Below are 19846 nucleotides of genomic sequence, written 5' to 3' on the forward strand. Positions count from 1 at the left end.
GTATACCCCTTGGAGAAAGTTCAATGGTTCCTTTTAAAAAAAAAAAATGTAGTGCAGTACAGTGGATTTACTAAGCAGCATTAGCTAATGTGCTTGTACTCAAGTAGAAGTTAGATTTTGTGGTAGGTTTTTTGAGTGCAGATTTGTAATGGAATATTTCTACACTGTTGTAATGTTGCTTTTACAGAATCTGAAGATTTCTTCCACCACTGCTGAAGTAAAGGTGTAAAGTAATACAAATGAAAGGTGCAAGTACTTTAAAGTTGTGCTCTATTTTATGTAATAACGCTTGATTCCCAAAATGTTTGCACTTTAAAATTCTGAATGATCTCATTTTATTTTGTATTTTCAATCAGAATATGACTGAGCTTCACTGGATGTCTGGCTTCCTCACATGCAAATAAATCCAGCCTCTATGCCCTCTGTGGGATGGGCGGTCACTGCGTCTTATCTCCATATAAAGGAGGTGAGGACCTGTTGCGCTCTCGCCAATAGCCGCCAGTCCAGAAAGCGTCCCAGAGACCGCATTCATCACTGCGCAGATGGATTTCAAAGAGTTCGGAGATGAGTCCTCCGACACGGAGGATCTGGACAGCGTGAAAGCACTGACAGAAAAGCTGAAGCTACAGACTCGCAGACCATCCTATCTGGAGTGGCAGGAGCGGGTACAGAGCCGAGCGTGGACGGAGAGATCAGCACACTGCGCTGGAGGACAAGTCGGTTCCATGGCCGCAACTCAGAGAAACGAAAACTCAGACGTGGTTGTGCGCAACGTCTGTGGCTTTGACACTATTGATGATGCTTTGGAGTTTCTGAGAAAAGAGCTGGTGAGTGACTCCTGAGCATTTAATTATACCCAAAGATCTAATGCTGAAAATTTCATTTTTGTCCTGAAAATGCTGAGATTTCCAAAGTTACCTATCCAGTGTATGTGTGAAATACATGTAGATCTATCTTCCTGCTTCACCTCTCAGGTAGATTACTCACATCTCCAGGTGTCAGTGATCTGCTTTGCATGACTTACATTAGGAGTCAGCATGACTGACTTCATGCATCTCAAACAAACAGCTTGTAAAACAATTTGAAGTCTGTTTTCTCACGCTCTCAGGCTGCAGCCCGTATATTACACATACCAGTGATTCAAACACCTTGATAAGAGGATGACAGTCCAAATCCAAACACGTATTTCCTGGTGTCTCACTGATGGCTCGCTTTCTTTTCAACCTCCCTTGCTCACCTCCGTAGAGGGAGATGCAGGTTCAGGACAACAGCCTGGCCCGTCAGCTGATCCGCCTGCGTGGCGAGATCCACCGGCTGAAGGTGGAGCAGGTGTGCGACCGCCACAAGGAGATGCTGGACGACGCAACCTACGAGCTGGAGGAGTGCGGCGAGGAGTCGGACCTGCTGTGTGACATCCCTATGAAGGCTGCCTTTGCTCTGTCCACCCCGCTCAAACACCTGGGCCTCACCAAGATGAACATCAACTCCAGACGCTTCTCGCTGTGTTAAAACCTCCACCTTTGTTTATGTTACTGAGGATGTTCCCACCACCTCCTCTGTGTTTGCGTTGGACAGTTAGTAGGGCTGTTTCCTCGTTTGGAGGTGCTCTGGTGATAGAGTGATAGCCAGTTATTGGTGCCCTGGGTGGAAATTAAAATGACTTCTTTCATGTGCACCTTGGCGGAACACTCACAGGGAAGCAGGCCTGCTGAGGCACCACCCATAACACCAACACACCTTCTTGGCGAATGGAGTCTGTGCAGCTCTACTATTGACTGCTCTTTGTGCAATGCAACGTTTATCAGAGCAGATGAAGACTAAGAGCTAGACAGAAATGTAAAGGTAGATATTTGGGCATTATATGTTCAGTATCTTATACCCATTGCTTTGGTATTGTAAAAATCAAAGCTTTGCATGTGCCAAAGAAGTACATCACAGTTACAGGGAGCGCTGACTTGCTGAGAGATTTCACAGAAATATGAAGCTCACTTCAGAAAAGAGGACAAAGACAGTGTCTTGGAGAGCTTTTCAGACAGGTACACAGGTCAGATTACTTTACATCAGAGGTTCCCAACCTAGGGGTTGGGACCCAGATGACAGGCCACAAGAAAAATCTGAGAGGTTGTGAGGCAATAAAGAGGATAGGACAAAAGAAAGAAAAAATTCTATAGCCTTTTCCATTTATCTAGACAATTGCTCAATAGTTGTACCTCTTCAGACCCCCCTCTGGTTGATTGAACTGGTTGCATCTAGTGATGAGGGGCTAGTAGACTTCATTCTAAGAGGTTACAAGCCTGAACCACTGCTTTACATTATTAGTACTGTTGTGTGGAGTTGACTGAGATAAATAAATGTGGCATGTCTGGTTCAAGCTTTCATCAGGTTAATCGCCCCGCCAGTATCCTCAAAGGAAGCAGGAGGTCACACTCCACCATTTTTTACACCTCTCCTTCACAAACCAAAAATATCTCCACAGCTTCAGCACCGCAGTGACAGGACCCAGGAGGCTATGCCTCAAGCATTGTGTTTTTCCATTACCATATCCAGATACTGCAGAGCACAGATTTGAAACTATATATGGCTGGACAGTGACCAAGTATATTTTGTAGCTCAGTGGGTAACTTGGGGCAAATTAAGAGCTTTATTATATAGCTTAATATTATTAGTACCAGTAAGTAGGACGAATAAAATATTTTTCTTATGATATTTGACATTGGTTGTAACTGTGTTAAATGAAAAAAAAAAAAAAAAAAAAGCAAAAAACAATTATCATGACTGTCATTCTATGCAGATTGTTAAATCATGTTACTGTAATATGAATGTATTTACATGACAAATGAGCATAAAAGCAAAATGCCTCAAATGTAACCTACAATTTTCTGTAGCATGTACAACACAATATTAAACACACCTTGCCATATCTACTGTATGTCACATCTGAATGATTATTATACTTTATTGGCATTTACAGTATTGGTATGTGTAATATATCTGTTTATGTGCAATTTACTATCATTCTTATTTATGCTAAACGTCACCACATGCTCCATCAACTCCATCCTTGGTCTTAAAGCCATCCTGCATAATAGTCTCTTCTTTCTTTCTGCGAGAAATTCATGACCTGTTTCAATATCCAAACATATGAACGGGGCCCTAGAGGGATGTGCAGAAAAACAGACATTGTTGGACATAATTAGTTGAACAAGTAACCAAATATGCCTTGGCAGAGTGCGGTCACTGTGTGAAATGAGAGCACAACTAGAACTGCTGAAATGTACATAATGTGGCATACTTCAGGACACGGATGACCTCAACAGTGGAAATGAAGATCATATGGAAGCTGCACAGAAGCTGAGGTATTGTACCCCGAGGCCTTATTCTTCGGTACATGCTTTTACAATAAAGTGCTGCAGACTCATGTTTCTCAGACCACTCAGCTCTGCCCTGCAAAGAGTTTCCCATGACCTTTTCCCCACATCATCCCACATGTCATCGTATGAGCAGAAAGTGATGTTAGTGTGTAAATAAAGGATATAGTTTGTTTTGGAACTAACTTCATAATGTGTGCTATTTCAACTGCTTGAAGACTGTGTTAAAGTGTACATGAGTAAGCTTCAGCAGCAAAACAGAAGCGGCGCTCGCTCGCTTGCTTGAAAGAGGCCAGCACCTGCATCATGAAGCGGTGGGGAGGAGGGTTGGAAAACTTTCTGCATATATATCTCTGTTCGATTGCGTAACAGAATGTGATTTCCAACCACATTTGGAAGTAGTGACAACTGTGGCCGAGGGAAACTAGGAACACCCTTTATTGCTCAAAAGGTCTGCCAAAAGCTGAGCTCCAAAGATGGTTGGGCTCTTTGTGATGTGCCAGATGATCCACAATTTTATTCTATCAGGAGGAATGTGTGTGTGATAAGATCCTGCCGTCAGAAACAGATAAAATACAACATATATGAACGTGCTTCTTTTTATTTGCTAGTTGTCTTATTGAAATCAGCTCAGTGAAAAGCTCTGCAACGCACATCACTGAGTGTTAAAAAAGTGACACTACTTCAACCACCCTGCTGCATTTACACACTTATGTGCTTTAACGGAAAAAGAGTGAGCTGAGGTGGTTTTATCGCAAGTTGCACTTAATCTATTCTGTGGCAGTCTTCTAAGCACATATTTCAGTGCACTTCCTGTATTGTTTGGACTGACTTCCTGCCAGTGCATGCTCTGTAGAAGCAGCCGTTCACCACAAGAGAAGCGGCCCACAGCAGAGCTGTCTGAAAGGTAGAAAATGTGAGTGCACAGGCTGAGCATCTGTTAGGAATCTGAGAGACTTGAGAGTTCATGTCTCTTCTCGGGGCTAAACGTGACCATGATGTGGACCCCACTCAACAAAGAGCTTTGGTTAAGATAACAATTTGTAAGAGGGTCATTCACCGATTGGCATTTTTGTTTTTGCCTCATATATGTTTCTAATTTTGTCTATTTTTTCCTGACAAAGAAAACCAAGGTCTATTTTTAAATGGTTTGCTGGCCACAAGCAGATCTGACACAAACCACATGTGTGATTGACAAAAATAGCCTTGCTTTCTTGTTGTCTTGATACTGAAGCTTGAAACCACTACACAGGAAACACTACTGTCCAGAACTGCCAAAAGGTCCTTTGTGTGGCATTACTGTAAATATAACAAATTATAATAATTCATCATACGACTGCCAGGATCATTCTGATCCTGTTTGAAATCGTGTATCTTCTCAAATACCCTCTGGCAGTGTAAGAAGAAAAAAACCCTTGGACCACCGCCTCAACCCTACATTGATGGTGTTCCTCACCTTAAAGGTCACAGGCTCACAGATGTTATACACAAAAGTAGAACAGAAATATACAAATATAGCCCCACCACTGTCTCACAGCCTACCCCACCCTCCATTTCTAACTGTATTGGAACATCCACATCTTGGTTCCCACTTTGGGAGGGGTGCTGTCCTGACCCCTTTACCGTGGAGCCTGTAACGTTTCCCCCCTGCTCACACACAGCTGCATGGTAAAGCACCTGCTCAAAGCCTGCAACCCTCAACCTTGCAACGACAGGAAACTCTCCTCTGAACTGCGTGCTTGCGTGTGTGTGTGTGTGTATAGGCACACATCAGCACTCCCTGCATTGAGGTAGTTATAATAAGAGAAGCGGATGATGACACTTTTACACCCGGGCTCCTGTGGCGAAAAGCTCGAAAACTGCTAAATTGACAAAAAGAACCGTTTAATGAAGAACATCTCTATGGCGGTGCTTGAAATCTGATATTATCGGGCGCTTGAAGAGACATTTCACATTTCAAGAGGTGAGTTTTGAATTTGTGATTCTCTCAGTGTTACATAGAACATAGAGAAAGAAAAGACTGTGACTAAAGCAGATAACCAAACATTATCATGTGCTATGTAAGATATGCCCCGTAAGTCAGATGAGTTTTTTCGAGTTGGTAAAGGGATTTAATCTTTTTACTTTTTTTATATATCGCAATTTGAAAATTGACGTACACAGAAGAATAATGTCCACGCCCAGAAGTAATCTAATCTTATCTCTCAATGGACAATTAGATAAAGTCCATATTTTGTTTCCATTTGTGTTGTGTACGATTTAACAAAAAAGATAGTAACACATTCAAGTACTGCTTGTGTCATCTTGTGTTACTGTTGATAAAAATCAGTATTACAAAGAAGATGGGACCACATTAGAACAATAGAATGCTTTTTAATTCTACTGAAAAATGCACTGGATCTTATAAATCTATCTTCAACATTTGGTCTTAAAATCTAATATAAATATCAGACATTTGTGTGTTTTAGAAATTCATAGCTGACACACATGGGAAGTACTAAATTTGATTGAGAAATGTCCAATTGCTACTATGAAATTGGCACAATGGCAAGTAAATCCCCATAAAAATGTCTTTTTTTTTTCAGTGTGTAAATGTTTTTCTCTTGGTTTACAGCATTCTCAGTGTCTTTTGAAAAAACGTATTAGTCCACAAGCTTCACTCATACCAAGTCAAATGTCTTACAGGCCACACTTAAAATCACATACCCATAATACTTTGCAAACAATAACAATCATCAGTATTTGTTTGGAAAGGCCTTCAGCTGCAGATCATAAAAAGACGAGGGTAGCCCCTCAATGGAAAATGCTGACTTTGTTTGTGTGACTCCCTGCGTGCTGGCTAGCAGGCGTAGGAGTGCTGATCATTCAACAAAACCCTCCATACCCCGGTGATCCTCCAGTGATTCGCTCCTCGGGGTCTCAGTACAGTGGTGTGTTGTTATTGCCGGGTCAGGCCACTGCAGATTTTTCTCACGGCTCTGAGCCTTTGGGACAGACGTCTGCTGCGATTAGCCCACTGACCCTGTTCCATGAGTGGTCCAATGGGAGCCAAGTGAGCTTTAGAAAGCCAGTTCGTACAGGGCACCAGTGTAAAACACAATACAAAACATTATATACAAGATGGATTATACAAGATTAGAATTTGTAGACTTTTGCAGAGTCTGCTATTCAGGTCTGAATTACAGCTAAAACACGTAAAGGCCTGTGATTTGCAAAGGTGGAAGTGGTAGTGAAAAAGTTGAAGTGTGTCGCAGTTTTGTGTGTGATTTATGTGATTTTATTGGACTGGTGTGTGCATGTTTATACAGTATCAAAGGAGTGTCAAAAAGGGAAGTTTTTACAGGTGTTATGCTCTTAGTTTCCAGCTCGAATCACCGCCGAGCCTCCATTTTGAGGCAAGGCCCTCAGTCACATCCGAATCAAGCAGTTTTCGGAAACGAAAACAGTTTGTGCGTCCTGTTCGAATCCACCACTCTGACAGGAGGCAACCATGAAAAATACAACCATGGAAGAGGTCTGCTTTGTTTTTAAAATTGTTCTATTTGCTGGCGACATTTAATTTCCATAATTTGAACCGTCTTGAATTGGTTCAAGAGACATCTGTTTGGGGACACCATAGCTGTCTAAGATGGCGGCCTAAAAGAAAATATTCCATCACAGGATCTTTTCAATTAAAAAATGAGTGATCGCTATTTCATGAACACTTCAAACCATACCGTACCATACCTTCTGAAAAATGACGTGAACCTTTAAATTGCAGGGAAGATGGGATGTAACTGCAGTTCGGACTATTCAGACAACGAATGGATCGAGAACTTGGATGAAATCTGTGAACACTGCAACTGTCCCATAGCCCCCCAGTCATGCAATCCAGTAAGTGTTTATGAACATATTGTATGTGCAGGCATGAATCTGTGTGATGTCTATGTGTACGAACATGGACATGTGTCACTTGTAGATAGAAACAGAATCCTTGCTTGTGAACGACTGAGCCTTTCCAGGATGCCCCTTTCATACCCAATCATGGTTCTATCACCTATCACCAATGAACCTGTTTACCTGTGGAATGATCCAAACAGGTGTTTTTGGAGCATTTCACATCTTTCCCAGTCTTTAGCTGCTCCTGTCCCAACTTCTTTGAAACATGTTGCTGCATCAAATTCAGCAGATATTTATAAAAATCAATGAAGTTGATGAGGTAAAGCATTAAATATACTGTCTTTGTGCTGTTTTCAGTTGAGAATTATGTCTAAAAAGATTAGCAAATGATCACAGTCTGTTCTATTTAGGTTTGAGACAGCGTCCCAACCTTTAAATGAACTTCACATGAATGGGTTTTGGTTGTTAGTATGGTTGAATGTGAGTGACCATACACGCAAGTGTGAAACATTACACAGGCTCACACCATTCTTTTCATGTTGTGTCATCATATGACCATTGATTGCAAAGGAAATTATGGACTACAATGTTACTGCATGTTTGAGTCCAGAAAAGTGAAAAACCGCAAGGAAGTTGTCTTTTGTGTGTGTGATTAAACGGGAACATGATTATTCTCTCAATGTTGTTTGTTTCCTTTGCATGAATTAGATGCACCATTAGATTAGAAATAAAAGAGAAAAACACCTGTGTGTGCCACAATACATCGAGGCATTTTGTCTGGGAGAAGAACCTTAACTGCTGATGATTAACCGACGAGATAAACCAGAAATGTGCAAAGCTTATTCTGAAAAGCTGAATTTGAAATGCAAGTCTAACCTTGTCTCCCTCTCACCAGTACACAGACCAGCTGACTCCATTTCAGCCGTCACAGCATTCACCTCCTACTTCTCCATTACCAGGTGACAAGATACTGTCTAATATAATAATGTGTCTAAAATGATTGTGCAATATCTGATATCTCATTGGCTAATCTTTCTGAGTGATCACAGATTGAGTCTGCTTTATAGTTTTTCTGTTGCAGAGCCTTTGCGAATCATTGCATACAGAAAGCAATTTCAATTTATTTACTTTTTTCATTGTATGATTTAGTTGTGGATTCAATTAACACCTCTAACTCACCAGAAAGCCTCTTCATGACCTTTGCTGTGGCTGGGGCTTCACATCCTGCAGTGTCCCATATCATCTTCCTCTATGAGCTGTATTACATTTTGTATTGAAGAAAAAAAGGAAATCACTGCAAGTAGGGTTTCTTCGTAGCTCCTTGTGGGGTTGTATTCCCTTTGGAAACAAAATATGCTAACTCCAGTAGTCATGGAAGATGAAAGAAAACCATTTGATGCCAACAGGAAATTTCCATTTGCCACACAGGCGAAATGCAGTTTTGGGGAATCATGTATGAATTGGTTTAAGATTCTGTGCACCTCACTAATGGGCACCCATCACAAATTCTCCATAAATAACCTTTCATTCTATTTTAACAGTCACATCTGTGAGTAAAAACAACCTCAAGTGTGTTTCATCTATGTTTCATTTAACTGAAACTCACAATATTCCTCTTGCAGACAACCTGGTGGTGGCCATATACAGCTATGAACCCAACCATGATGGTGACCTGGGCTTTGAAAAGGGAGACAAACTCAAGATCCTCAACAAGTAAGCTGCTGGCTAACATACAGTAAAGCTGGGTAAAAAGAATTATTCTAATATTTAGGCCCTAGACTAAAGCTCGCATACTATCCACTCACCCCCACAGCACCTTTAAGTGTGTTGGACGACGATGTATTTAGGAAGATAAACCCTGTGCATCCTTGTCAACTATCTTTCACAGCTCCAAAAATCTATCCTGAATCCTCACAGCAGACACATTCACATGTGTCACATATCATTTATGATATGTGTCTTAGGGAGATTGACATAACTTGTTACATCTCAATCCACCTGTCACTCTTGCCCCATGTGTCTTGCGAACTTGTTGGTGTCAACTATTGAATAAAGGCCAAAATATCAGAAATGTTTAGCCACATGATTACATGGTGGGTTCTGAAAGAGAAAACCTACACTCCTATAACACATACAGATACAGGAAATAAAGGTATGTGCTGAGCTTACACATCTGAAGTGCGCTTGTTTCGCTATAAAATTCATGGGCGACAAGCTATTAGAAAAATGTTTTTGCTTTTTTATTTTAGTTTTTGGCTCTATAAATATTTAAATCTGAAGAGGACTGGCTAATTTGGTTTTATTTGGTGGTTCAGCAAACTCTAATGGAGTCTCATTTCATTCAGGGCCATTAAGTCATGTCCTTGGTAATGTCAGGAAATGTCGTGAGGTGAGCCGAAAATGACATGAAGAGGATTTTACACATTCTATGATTACATGCAGACGTGTTGTTGTTGTTGAGGTGGATTGTAATATTTTTTAAACTTGACTTGCCTGTTTTTCTGGCACTACAAAACATGAAATATGCTGAATTAAAGTGACAGAAATGTCGTATTTTGCATTCGCTGCACCAGACTATAATGAAGGAAGATGTAGTACACAAAATCCAGTGGGTTGATGGCAAGACAAAAGTTTCAAAGGTGGGAGGGGTTCAATGGAGGTTTACTCGAAATGTTCCTCTTGTATGCCTTAAAGCGTTTACAAATGTGATGTATATTGTGTATAGCTTGTGGCTAGCACGCCTCTTTTCTCTGTAGTCTCTTATGTCTCTTCTGCTGATAGGTAAGACAATGTAAATGTCATGCGCTTCATTTCATGCAGTCATCATTTACATTACAAAGACCCTTTTTTCACTGTGGGGGCCAATTGAAAGAGCTTTCTGAAGGTACTCATTGCTGAATGTTCATCGTAGAACATCTAGACTGCCATGAGGCTTCACAAATACATAAACTGACTCATTGCTGTCTCTTCATCTGCCCAGGGATGATCCAGAGTGGTATTTGGCAGAGTCTCTCACCACAGGCCAGCAGGGCTACATCCCGCACAACTTTGTTGCAATGACCACGGTGGAGACTGAGCCGTACGTCACACTGCAAAAAAAATCATGCTGCTCTCAATACCATGTCACCCAACCTCAACACTCTCTCACATAGTGCATGCTGCGTCCCAGCGGGAAGGGAAGTGGTTAGCTCAAAGTATGAAGCATGTTGTGTGTTTCTGCTGCAGGTGGTTCTTCAAGAACATTTCTAGAAACGAAGCCATGAGGCTCCTCCTTGCTCCTGGGAATACGCTGGGCTCCTTCCTGATTCGAGAGAGTGAGACAACCCCAGGTGAAGTGGTCGTCATAGCACCAGCTAATACACAGCCTACACATGATAATCTATCGTAGTGTGTATGAGTATGGTCGGTTACATTTGCTCAAAGGTGCTACATGTAGCATTTTTAAATAAGCATGCAAAGTGAGAAAATGCATTTGATGACTGGAATCCTCTATCTCTGAGTCTTACATAAAATCAGACCCATTTCCCATAAACCCCTCCTGTTTCCTAACCCACGTCGTCTATTTAGTTTCAGTTTTGCTTTATTGCTGAAAATGTTGAGACTTGCACATGTTTGTTTCCATCATGCCTCTATTTCTGTTACCAACGCAGCACGAACAATGGAGTGCCAACCCCAGTCAATATTCTTTGCACTGTAGAACAGTCAAGCAGACCAAAATCTGGTCAACTTACTAAATACATATTAAAATCAGTGTTAAGGCTGGTTAAGTTGGCTCCTGCATTGTTAAAATGAATGCCCTGCCGATTTAATGATGTTTAAATACAACACATAATGCTTTAGTTGTCATTTTCAGATGTTTGAGGCAAAATCTGCATCATTTCACATTCGATTATGCTTCCTTTTTGTTCCAGGGTCATACTCCTTATCAATCAGGGACTTGGACCACAACACTGGTGAGGGAGTCAAGCACTACAGAATCCGCAACATGGACAATGGTGGCTTCTACATCACAGCCAAGATATCCTTTAACTCGCTGAAGGAGCTTGTCCAGCATCACTCACGTGGGTTTTGAAGGAATTACTCAAGGTTACTGATCACTATGGGGGCCTTCACCTGAATCATTTTCAACCTGTCTCCTCTCTCTCTGTCTGTCAACCAGGCGAGTCAGATGGGTTATGCACAAAGCTGATGAAGCCGTGTCAGTCGAGGGCACCACAGAAGCCCTGGTGGCAGGATGAGTGGGAGATTCCCCGTGAGTCCCTGAAGCTGGAGCGCAGGCTTGGAGCAGGACAGTTTGGAGAAGTCTGGATGGGTGAGTGACCGAGAAGATGAAAAGTAAAAGACTGAGTGGAGGAAGTGTTGGTTGTGGGTATTCATAAAGGAATGTGGGGATATAATTGATTTCTTAACTGAAATTCAGTTGCTGAAGTGTAGATTTTCCATTTTGTACGTAGGAGTTTGGATCATTTTGCACAGACACATCACATGCATGAAGCCCAGTTGCTCAGTCAAGTTGTGGGTTTGACTGTGTCTGCTAGAAAGCCTTTCAGCAGGGTTTTTCTGCAGTGTATGCAGAACCATTTCCTCAACACAGACCTTAATTGTAGGCTTGTATACGAGCTGGTAAACTGGAGAATGACGTGAGTTATTATCCCTGTTATGCAACATCACTCAAACTGCATGAATCTACCTTTCCGCTGAGTTCACGGATTGCAAGAATTGCCTCTGTACAATACTTCATGAATGCCTATTGTCATAGTGGAGTATTAAGTTAAACAAGAGGGCAGCATGTTTTGATCACAAGGGTAGCAGTTGAAATAATCTGTGCCACAACCCCCTTACTATTTTCCATCCACATTTGCCAGCACTATTCAACATCCCAAACAAACCACTGTAAGAGAGCTAAACATTGCCAGCCATGGAACTAGTCCTCATTTCACAGCCACTCTCTATTTACAGTATCTTCTTGCGTGTAGTCTGGGCGCTGTACTTGTTTCTTTATCCTCATCCAAACACTGGGCATATTTGAATGATGGGAGTGACAGTCATTTGAAAAGTTTATTCTTGTGAGTTAACATGAAAATACTTGATAACCATCTTTTATAGCTGGGATGTTTCCATTGTAGATAAAAGAGATGGAGGCATGCTTTGAATGGTGGCTGTAATTTGTTCCCAGTGTTGCTGAGCTTTATGCGTGGTGTGAGATACTCAGCGTGTTAGATGACTAAAGATAAAACTGGTTGGCTGAGGGTTTGGTTGACAAGATATACAGGAGTGTTTGTGTACCGCAGCTGGAATCAGATCCTGTTTGCATGAAAGTCACATGGAACTGAAGTCAGTTTAGCACATATCTTATCACAACCCATGACATAACAATTGCATTTATGATACTTACAACGTGAGATGAAAGCTTTCCTGGTTTACTTGCACATTAATTGCAGCATATTAATTCATGTGTTCAGTCAGTGTTAGCAGCATGGCTCTGTGGAGGGAAATGACGGTCAGCCCACCGCTTTGGTCTAGGCAGAAATATCTCAGCAAATAATAGATGGATTGCAATGAAAGTTTGTACAGACATTAACAGAAGATGAACCCTGTTGACCTTCTACTGCAGCACCAACACATGGTTGATATTTTTTGGTTTTGAGTTAAATAGTTCAACAGCTGTTATGTGGATTGTGATTAAAACTGGTACTTACGTTCATGGTCTCTAAAGGATCACTCCCAATGACTTTGGGTGACACCAGCAGGTCAAAATTGTCATTTATCCAGTGAAATATCTCAACAGCCACTTGATGCAATCACACAAACTTTGGTGCAAATGTTTACAGTTACCAGATGATGTGATCCCCTGACTTTTCGTCCTCGTCATCATGAGGTTGACGTTTATAGTTTTGAGTGAAATGACTGAGCAACTCCAACCTGATTTCCCCTCAAGATGGATTGTAATAATTTTTGTGATCCCTAAACTTTTCCTTTATCAACATCATCAGGTGGAAATTCCAATCAGCCAAATACTTGGGGTTATGACTAAATACCTGCAAAATTAATGACATTCCCATGTACTTTGTGTTTAGTGTTACTTAGCAAATCTTTGCATGCTAAAACATGCAACTACCCTGCAATATGGAAAGAACTGTACCTGCTTAACGTTAGCATGTTGGGAGCAAGTTAGGAAAGCAGTTTTAGCATTTAGCCTCACAGTACTGCTAGCATGGCTGTATACGCTTAGCCTTGTTTTAATCAGTACCTTTCAGAAACTCAATGATGTCTACATGTATATTTTCAGGTGTCTACAATAATGACAGGAAGGTGGCAATTAAGAACCTGAAGATGGGCACAATGTCGGTGGAAGCCTTCCTGGCAGAGGCCAACATGATGAAGAACTTGCAGCATGCACGCCTTGTCCGCCTGTTTGCTGTTGTTACCCAGGAGCCAATCTATATTGTCACGGAGTACATGGAAAATGGTGGGTAGAAATACTCTATGTGTCACAGTCTGGCATTTTACTAATAACACTAACCATTAATAAGGGATTCCAGATATCACGGAAGGCATCAAAAGAAAAGGAAAACCCTGATCCAGGGTGTTTCTGTGAAATGAATGCTCATTGACAATCAATTAAAAAGAAGTCCTTCTGTGATCATACCAGCTCCTTTCAGTTCAGCTTAGTCACCTCAAATATGTCTAAGCCTGTCTGAAATGATCATTCCCTTGATCTCTTGATTAATCCACTGAACACCAAAGATGGTGTCATCAGGAGCTCTGTGCCTGGAGTATAGACAAAGAAAGTGTTCTATAGTCAGGATCAAACATGTCGATCTGTTATCGGTGTCTGGGTGCCAGAGCACAGGCTTCAACAAAAGACTGGGCCGCCCCATGAGTTTCACTCTCTTCATGAGTCATAGTGTTTTCAGACGAGTGCTCTGCTCCACTGACTCTGTTGAATTAGCTTTTTGATCAACCACAGCTGCCGTCTTATTTGTGTTTGATTAAACCATATGATATGAGAAGCACAGTGCAGGGATCACCTGTGACTGTAAGCCAGTGTAGCTGTGCGAACAAACCTAAATAAAGGAGCTTAAGTCATCAGACTTGCCTCCCAAAGCATGCTGCTCTGCTGAAGTGGCCCACCTTCTGATAGGCTATTTTCAGCTTCTCCTCATGACCCTCCTGTATTCGCTGCTCTGTGCTAAAATGTTTCAAAGCAAACGTGAACTTTCGCTTCTTTTCATGGGTCCTTCCAGACGGGTCACTGGTGTTTACTCACCGAGGGGAAGTCTCTCCTGACCGGTCCAAGACGAGGGGTTAAAATAGGAGAGGGTGATTCACCGGGTTATTGTTCAGCCCTGATGAGGCCTGGCTTCTTTCCAGAGTCTGTGCTCGGCACATGCATCCACAGACACTCACATACACATGTGCACAAATATTGGAACACTACGAGGTTGTGGTAGTAAACAACTTCAGCAATGCCAGTTTGTTCAGCGTACCTTCTTACGTAACAAAATACATGTGGATTTACTGCGAATCATAAACACAAGTAATAAAATATTTCCATATCGCAAACTCCATGTCGAGTAACAGTTTACAATGCCCAAATGCAGCAGTCATATGGAAGTGATCCAGCATCTGTCCCACTTTAACCTCAGAAGTCCTTGTAATTCTTTTTCACTGGGAGGAACAATAACAAAATGCATAGAGAGATGTTGTCACAAACACAGCAGCTGCCTTACAGCTGAATTGAATGGAGTGCCTTTGTATAGTCTTGTATGTGTGGCCTGTAAACCACCAGCAGTGGCTTTACATGAGGCTGCCTCTTTGTCTGGGATCCACGTGTGGACAGGACACAATTGTCGCCTCTGTTGTCAAGAGAAAGGATGGCTCGGAGTTCCCATCTTTTCAATCTGTCCCTTTTTTTTCTTATTATCGAAGACAGCAAAGATGGAAAATAACAGGCGTGTCATCCCAGATTCCCTTTGTGACCTTGACAAAGAGCGTTCCTCTGGCTCTCGGACTTCAAAAGCAGTCTTCCGGACTTAAGCAGAGGAGCAAAGGCCTCCTCTTTCCTGGCACAGTCATTCCTCTTAAACTATTTCCTTTGGTTTGACTTGGTTGGCTGGCGTGCAGAGGTATTGTTTTGTGCTAATCAAACTCAACAGAGTCCGCTGTCAGAGACTATGCATCAACCTGACTGATGTTGCGTGTACTTCCTCACAGTGTTATGTTCTCTGATTTGAACTGCTATTCTGGTCCAGCTCTGTCTATTTATGTCTGTGGGGAATCGTGGTGTTTTTACCATGGAAAAAATCATTAGTCTTCTGGACAAAGCATGACTTTTGCTTTCCAATGAAAACAAAAGTCATCTTCTGTGCATAGCACCTTAAAATACAGCACAATACACAAGTGTATGCATGTGTAGTATTCATGATGTACTGGTGGTAGTAACCTAGTTTACCCATTTTTTCATTTGCAGAAATAGGTTGCTGGAGTCCACCTGTTGAGCTTGATATGACTTGTGAAATAAGTTCATATTGTTCAGATCAGTTAGCAGCAGCGGGTCAATAAAAACATGACTGAGTGCTTTTCTTTTTACAGGCAGCCTAGTGGATTACTTAAAAACAACGGAGGGAAGCAGCTTGCCCATGAACACTCTGATAGACATGGCGTCTCAGGCAAGACACTTCTTTTCTTTTCTTTTCTACAATCAATGCCTCTGTGTCTATACTGCTTTCACTCCATCAACCAGATCCCCTTTCTTTCACTCCCTTTTCTCTCAACATGATCCCCATAGACAGCAAACTGGCTACTGTTATAATGAGGCTCACATTCAACACTAATCTTGTAATAACAGAGGTGGATGGGTGTGTGTGCAGGCGTCACACTGCATCTTCTATGTGTTCACGAGGTGCAGACTCAGCTAAAATAATAAAATCAGGGCTAGGTGACAAAACCTGAAACTGATGATAGTGATTTTCCACTTAATGTCTCTGAATTTGTCTTCCTGTCTTTCGTTAACCTACGGTAAGATGCTCTGCGACAGCCCTGCCAACGTGATAACCATGACGCACAGTCCATGTTGTGAATATCCATTTTAAATGGCTTATCTGGTCGGTTAAGCCAGTTGTTTGAACATGTTTTTTATATATATACTGCAAGTCAAAACAATAGTTTAGAATTTTGGAAAGTACACTTTCTTCTCAAGAGTTAGATTAGAAGACTGATATCACTGTCATAATGATATGAGGCTACAGTAAAGAGGAAACAGGCTAGCTGTTTCTCCCTGTTCCCAATCTTCATGCAAAGCTAACCGGCTAATGGGTCCAGTTTTGATCTTAGTGTACAGGCAGACCTGTATCTATCTTCTTATGACTATCAGCAACAAAGTGAGTAAGAGTATTTCCCAAAATGTCAGCCTCTAATCATGCCCACATTTACCTCTTGAAATGTTACATGTCAGTGTGGGAACTTTCTGACTTAGGCCTTAGGTGTGGGAATGGAAAATTCAACCACAGGAAGACAGACTGAAGTTTAACAAGAGGCAAGGTTCTTCATCCGGAGTAGGCAGATTCTCCGACGCCTTAGGGCTCAGTGCAGAGGTGAAGTTTATGCAGAGCTTTGTGGTGAACATATTTTACAGAAATATACAGTTGTCATGCACCGACAGCATTTGTGGTAGAAGTGCTAAGCAGGTAACTCATCATCATCATGCAGTCTCAGAACCCATCGGCTATTTTCTGATTACGATTTAGCATCTGGGGGCAACAGCCAATGTTTCGTGGCTTCCGGTATAACCAGCAAATATCCAGATAACAGATATCCAGGCCAAGATTTACAGTCCAATAAGCAACAAGTGTAAAGGGGACAACAACTCAACATTTCATCTAATCCCAAAAAAACAGATATCTTTATTAATGCAGATACATTTAAAATAATAATAATAATAATGATAAAGAAAAAGCAAAATCATCATGAGACATTTGCTGGTGGGTTCCGATGTATTCCGGCCAATACTTTCCACTTCTTTTGCTCTCCACACACACTGTTTGCCTACATCCAATCAAACACCTTAAGACAGTGTCCAGATCTTTATGTGTCAAGCTTTATGTGTATGTGCATGTATATTATCAGAAGAACTTGAGATTTTACTCAAAGGAGAGTGAAGCCGAGACCTAGTTTAATGAATGCAAAACAGTGGTTCAAAGTGTTACATTGATTCATACCACAATCAAATGAAAGGGATGAGGAGTAAAGAGGTGTTACATTCCCTGAGTGGGAAGTCATGACAACAGTAGAAGTTCACGAAACACACATCCCACAAAATACGTATATCTCACATTTCTGACAAGACCCCAGGGCCAGTCAGACCTATGTGACAGATTCTTATGTCTGAAATGTGCACAACTGACACAGAAAAACATAGACAGTTACATATGTGAACACAGACACAAATGACACTGATGATTATTGATTGTGGGTGGTGAGTTCTGTAGAAATCATCATCTTAAATGCCTCGTGCATTAGGTGTTGTATCAGTTCCTCTCTGAAGTCTGCCTACGAGGAAATGACTCATGTAGTATTTCATTGAATCATAAACACGGCCACTAGAATAATCAGCCAGTCTGTCAGCGAGGTAAAGGCAGGGCTGTAGCTGTAAGTATCAGGAAATAGAGCAAGCACAGCTGTGCACCTGGGTGGAGCATGTGGGTGGAGTACAAAGGTAAAGGGTATAGCAAATTGACCTGGGGAAGTGGTAAACTCCCAGGTTTGGGAAACTTTCTGTTCATCTGTCCAACACAAACACATATTACACAATACTAAATCACACACAGGTCCCTCACTGTCATCCCTTTCATGCTTGACCAAACGGACACAGGGTTTGTCTAATAATGTGCTGTCCCCTGCAGGTGGCTGATGGCATGGCCTTTATTGAGGAGAAAAATTACATTCATCGAGACCTGAGAGCAGCCAACATTCTGGTGTCTCATGAACTCATCTGTAAGATTGCCGACTTTGGGCTGGCAAGACTGATCGAGGACAACGAGTACACAGCAAGAGAAGGTAACGAGGCCTTGCAGAGATCACGCACATCACATCTTCTTTTGAGCCCATGGCAGCTTTTCCCAGGCTAAATAATGTCTCTCATAGATTATTATTTGTTTCATTTCAATGTTCTTTTCTTCTGGATTTGGCAATGGAGGATTTCAAATGGAATCATAAAGAGTGAAGCTTGATGAAAATCTGTGCAGTAGCTCCACCAAGTGTTCATGCTTTTTTGTCTGCCTCCTGTGTTCAAAGGTGCAAAGTTCCCCATCAAATGGACTGCTCCAGAGGCTATTAACTATGGCACCTTTTCTATAAAATCGGATGTGTGGTCATTCGGGATCCTGCTGACAGAAATAGTGACATATGGACGCATACCCTACCCTGGTAAATACTCATTCACTTAACTCTGCTAGTTCATTTTTTGAGAACATCATATCCATTGATCCTACCTTTGTCCTTCTGTTCAGGTATGTCCAACCCAGAGGTAATCCAGAACCTGGAGCGGAACTACAGAATGCCGAAGCCAGAAAACTGTCCAGATGGGCTTTACAGCATCATGTGTCTGTGCTGGCGGGAAAACCCAGAAGACAGGCCCACCTTCGAGTACCTGAGGAGTGTTCTGGAGGATTTCTTCACTGCCACAGAGAGGCAGTACCAGGAATAGCCTTGATGGGCCAAAAGACATAAAGACATACGATAGATGTACTCAAACTAAAGGCACAGCCTGTGAAGGTGGATGCTGAATTTTTATTATCACCATTATTACTAATAATATTATTTTGAAGAGTACATGCCTTCATATTGATAGAGTACACACTGAGATTTCCCAAATCAGAGTACTTTGTTTCTGCAGCAATCTTATGTGTGGAACCGTGAACCAGAAACTCTTGTAACAGCTGGACCACTAAAGCGCCAACAGCAGCAAGGAGAGTGATCACTGTGCTGCTTGAATAGACTGGGGACTGATGTAGCTGAATAAGCAGCTGCTCTCCTGGTGCTCATTATTAAGATGTAAATACTGTCAAACTGCTTCAGCTGTGTTTTACCTCTGCAGTTTAATAAATGTTTTCTAATTGTTTTTAATTTACAGTAAAATGGATGTTGTCTGATGTTACAGCGAATAAAGCAGAACCCATTGCACTTGACCTAAAACGAAGTACCACCAGTCAGAGAATACTGTGTCATATCATAAAGTACAAAAAGTTTTATTTGTGCATTTAAGGAAATTTGTCAAATTAAAACACGGTTCAACTCTGTAGTTTTGATCACATGTGCTATTGGCAACATATTCTGCACCTCTATTGAAATAAATAAATAAATATGACAGTCATTTAAAATTGAACATATGATCAGCAGCAGTAATTTTGAAATGTAACTATAGATACAGTTACGCCAACACTGAGGTACCTGTGCTGTCCATGAGTTCTACCATTTTATTTTCTTTTTATTCAACCTTATGCTTACATTGCACCTAATTTTAGAGGCACATTTGATACCTTTCGCCATACCATATTTATTTGATGGTTGGAGTTATTTACTATAATGTGCTATATGCA

At 41.4% G+C, this 19846-nt stretch overlaps 2 protein-coding genes across 2 annotated transcripts; both read left to right on the top strand.

The window, feature by feature from the left end:
• Positions 1-493: 493 nt before the first annotated feature.
• Positions 494-2924, top strand: fam167b (family with sequence similarity 167 member B). The gene is made up of 2 exons (XM_076748849.1): positions 494-827; positions 1246-2924. Exons 1-2 carry the CDS (start codon positions 543-545, stop codon positions 1507-1509), a joined length of 549 nt encoding a protein of 182 aa, XP_076604964.1. The 5' UTR covers positions 494-542; the 3' UTR covers positions 1510-2924.
• Positions 2925-5196: 2272 nt separating this feature from the next.
• On the top strand, positions 5197-19577 carry lck (LCK proto-oncogene, Src family tyrosine kinase). Its single transcript, XM_076748455.1, has 13 exons — positions 5197-5331; positions 7129-7241; positions 8143-8206; positions 8870-8960; positions 10228-10326; positions 10473-10576; positions 11159-11308; positions 11407-11559; positions 13537-13716; positions 15843-15919; positions 18152-18305; positions 18543-18674; positions 18758-19577. Exons 2-13 carry the CDS (start codon positions 7134-7136, stop codon positions 18952-18954), a joined length of 1509 nt encoding a protein of 502 aa, XP_076604570.1. The 5' UTR covers positions 5197-5331; positions 7129-7133; the 3' UTR covers positions 18955-19577.
• The last annotated feature ends 269 nt before the right edge of the window (positions 19578-19846 follow it).

Source organism: Chaetodon auriga, chromosome 14 (genome assembly GCF_051107435.1).
Source record: "Chaetodon auriga isolate fChaAug3 chromosome 14, fChaAug3.hap1, whole genome shotgun sequence".
In the NCBI taxonomy this organism is placed as follows: Eukaryota; Metazoa; Chordata; class Actinopteri; order Chaetodontiformes; family Chaetodontidae; genus Chaetodon; species Chaetodon auriga.

What these genes read in the sequence shown, in the direction of transcription:
- lck (XM_076748455.1), top strand. Translation starts at nt 7,134, where the DNA reads ATGGGATGTAACTGCAGTTCGGACTATTCAGACAACGAATGGATCGAG. An exon ending in AGAGAGTGAGACAACCCCAG is followed by an intron (nt 10,577 to 11,158) that starts GTGAAGTGGTCG and finishes TTTTTGTTCCAG; the next exon opens with GGTCATACTCCTTATCAATC. An exon ending in CACGGAGTACATGGAAAATG is followed by an intron (nt 13,717 to 15,842) that starts GTGGGTAGAAAT and finishes TTCTTTTTACAG; the next exon opens with GCAGCCTAGTGGATTACTTA.
- fam167b (XM_076748849.1), top strand. Translation starts at nt 543, where the DNA reads ATGGATTTCAAAGAGTTCGGAGATGAGTCCTCCGACACGGAGGATCTG. An exon ending in AGTTTCTGAGAAAAGAGCTG is followed by an intron (nt 828 to 1,245) that starts GTGAGTGACTCC and finishes TCACCTCCGTAG; the next exon opens with AGGGAGATGCAGGTTCAGGA.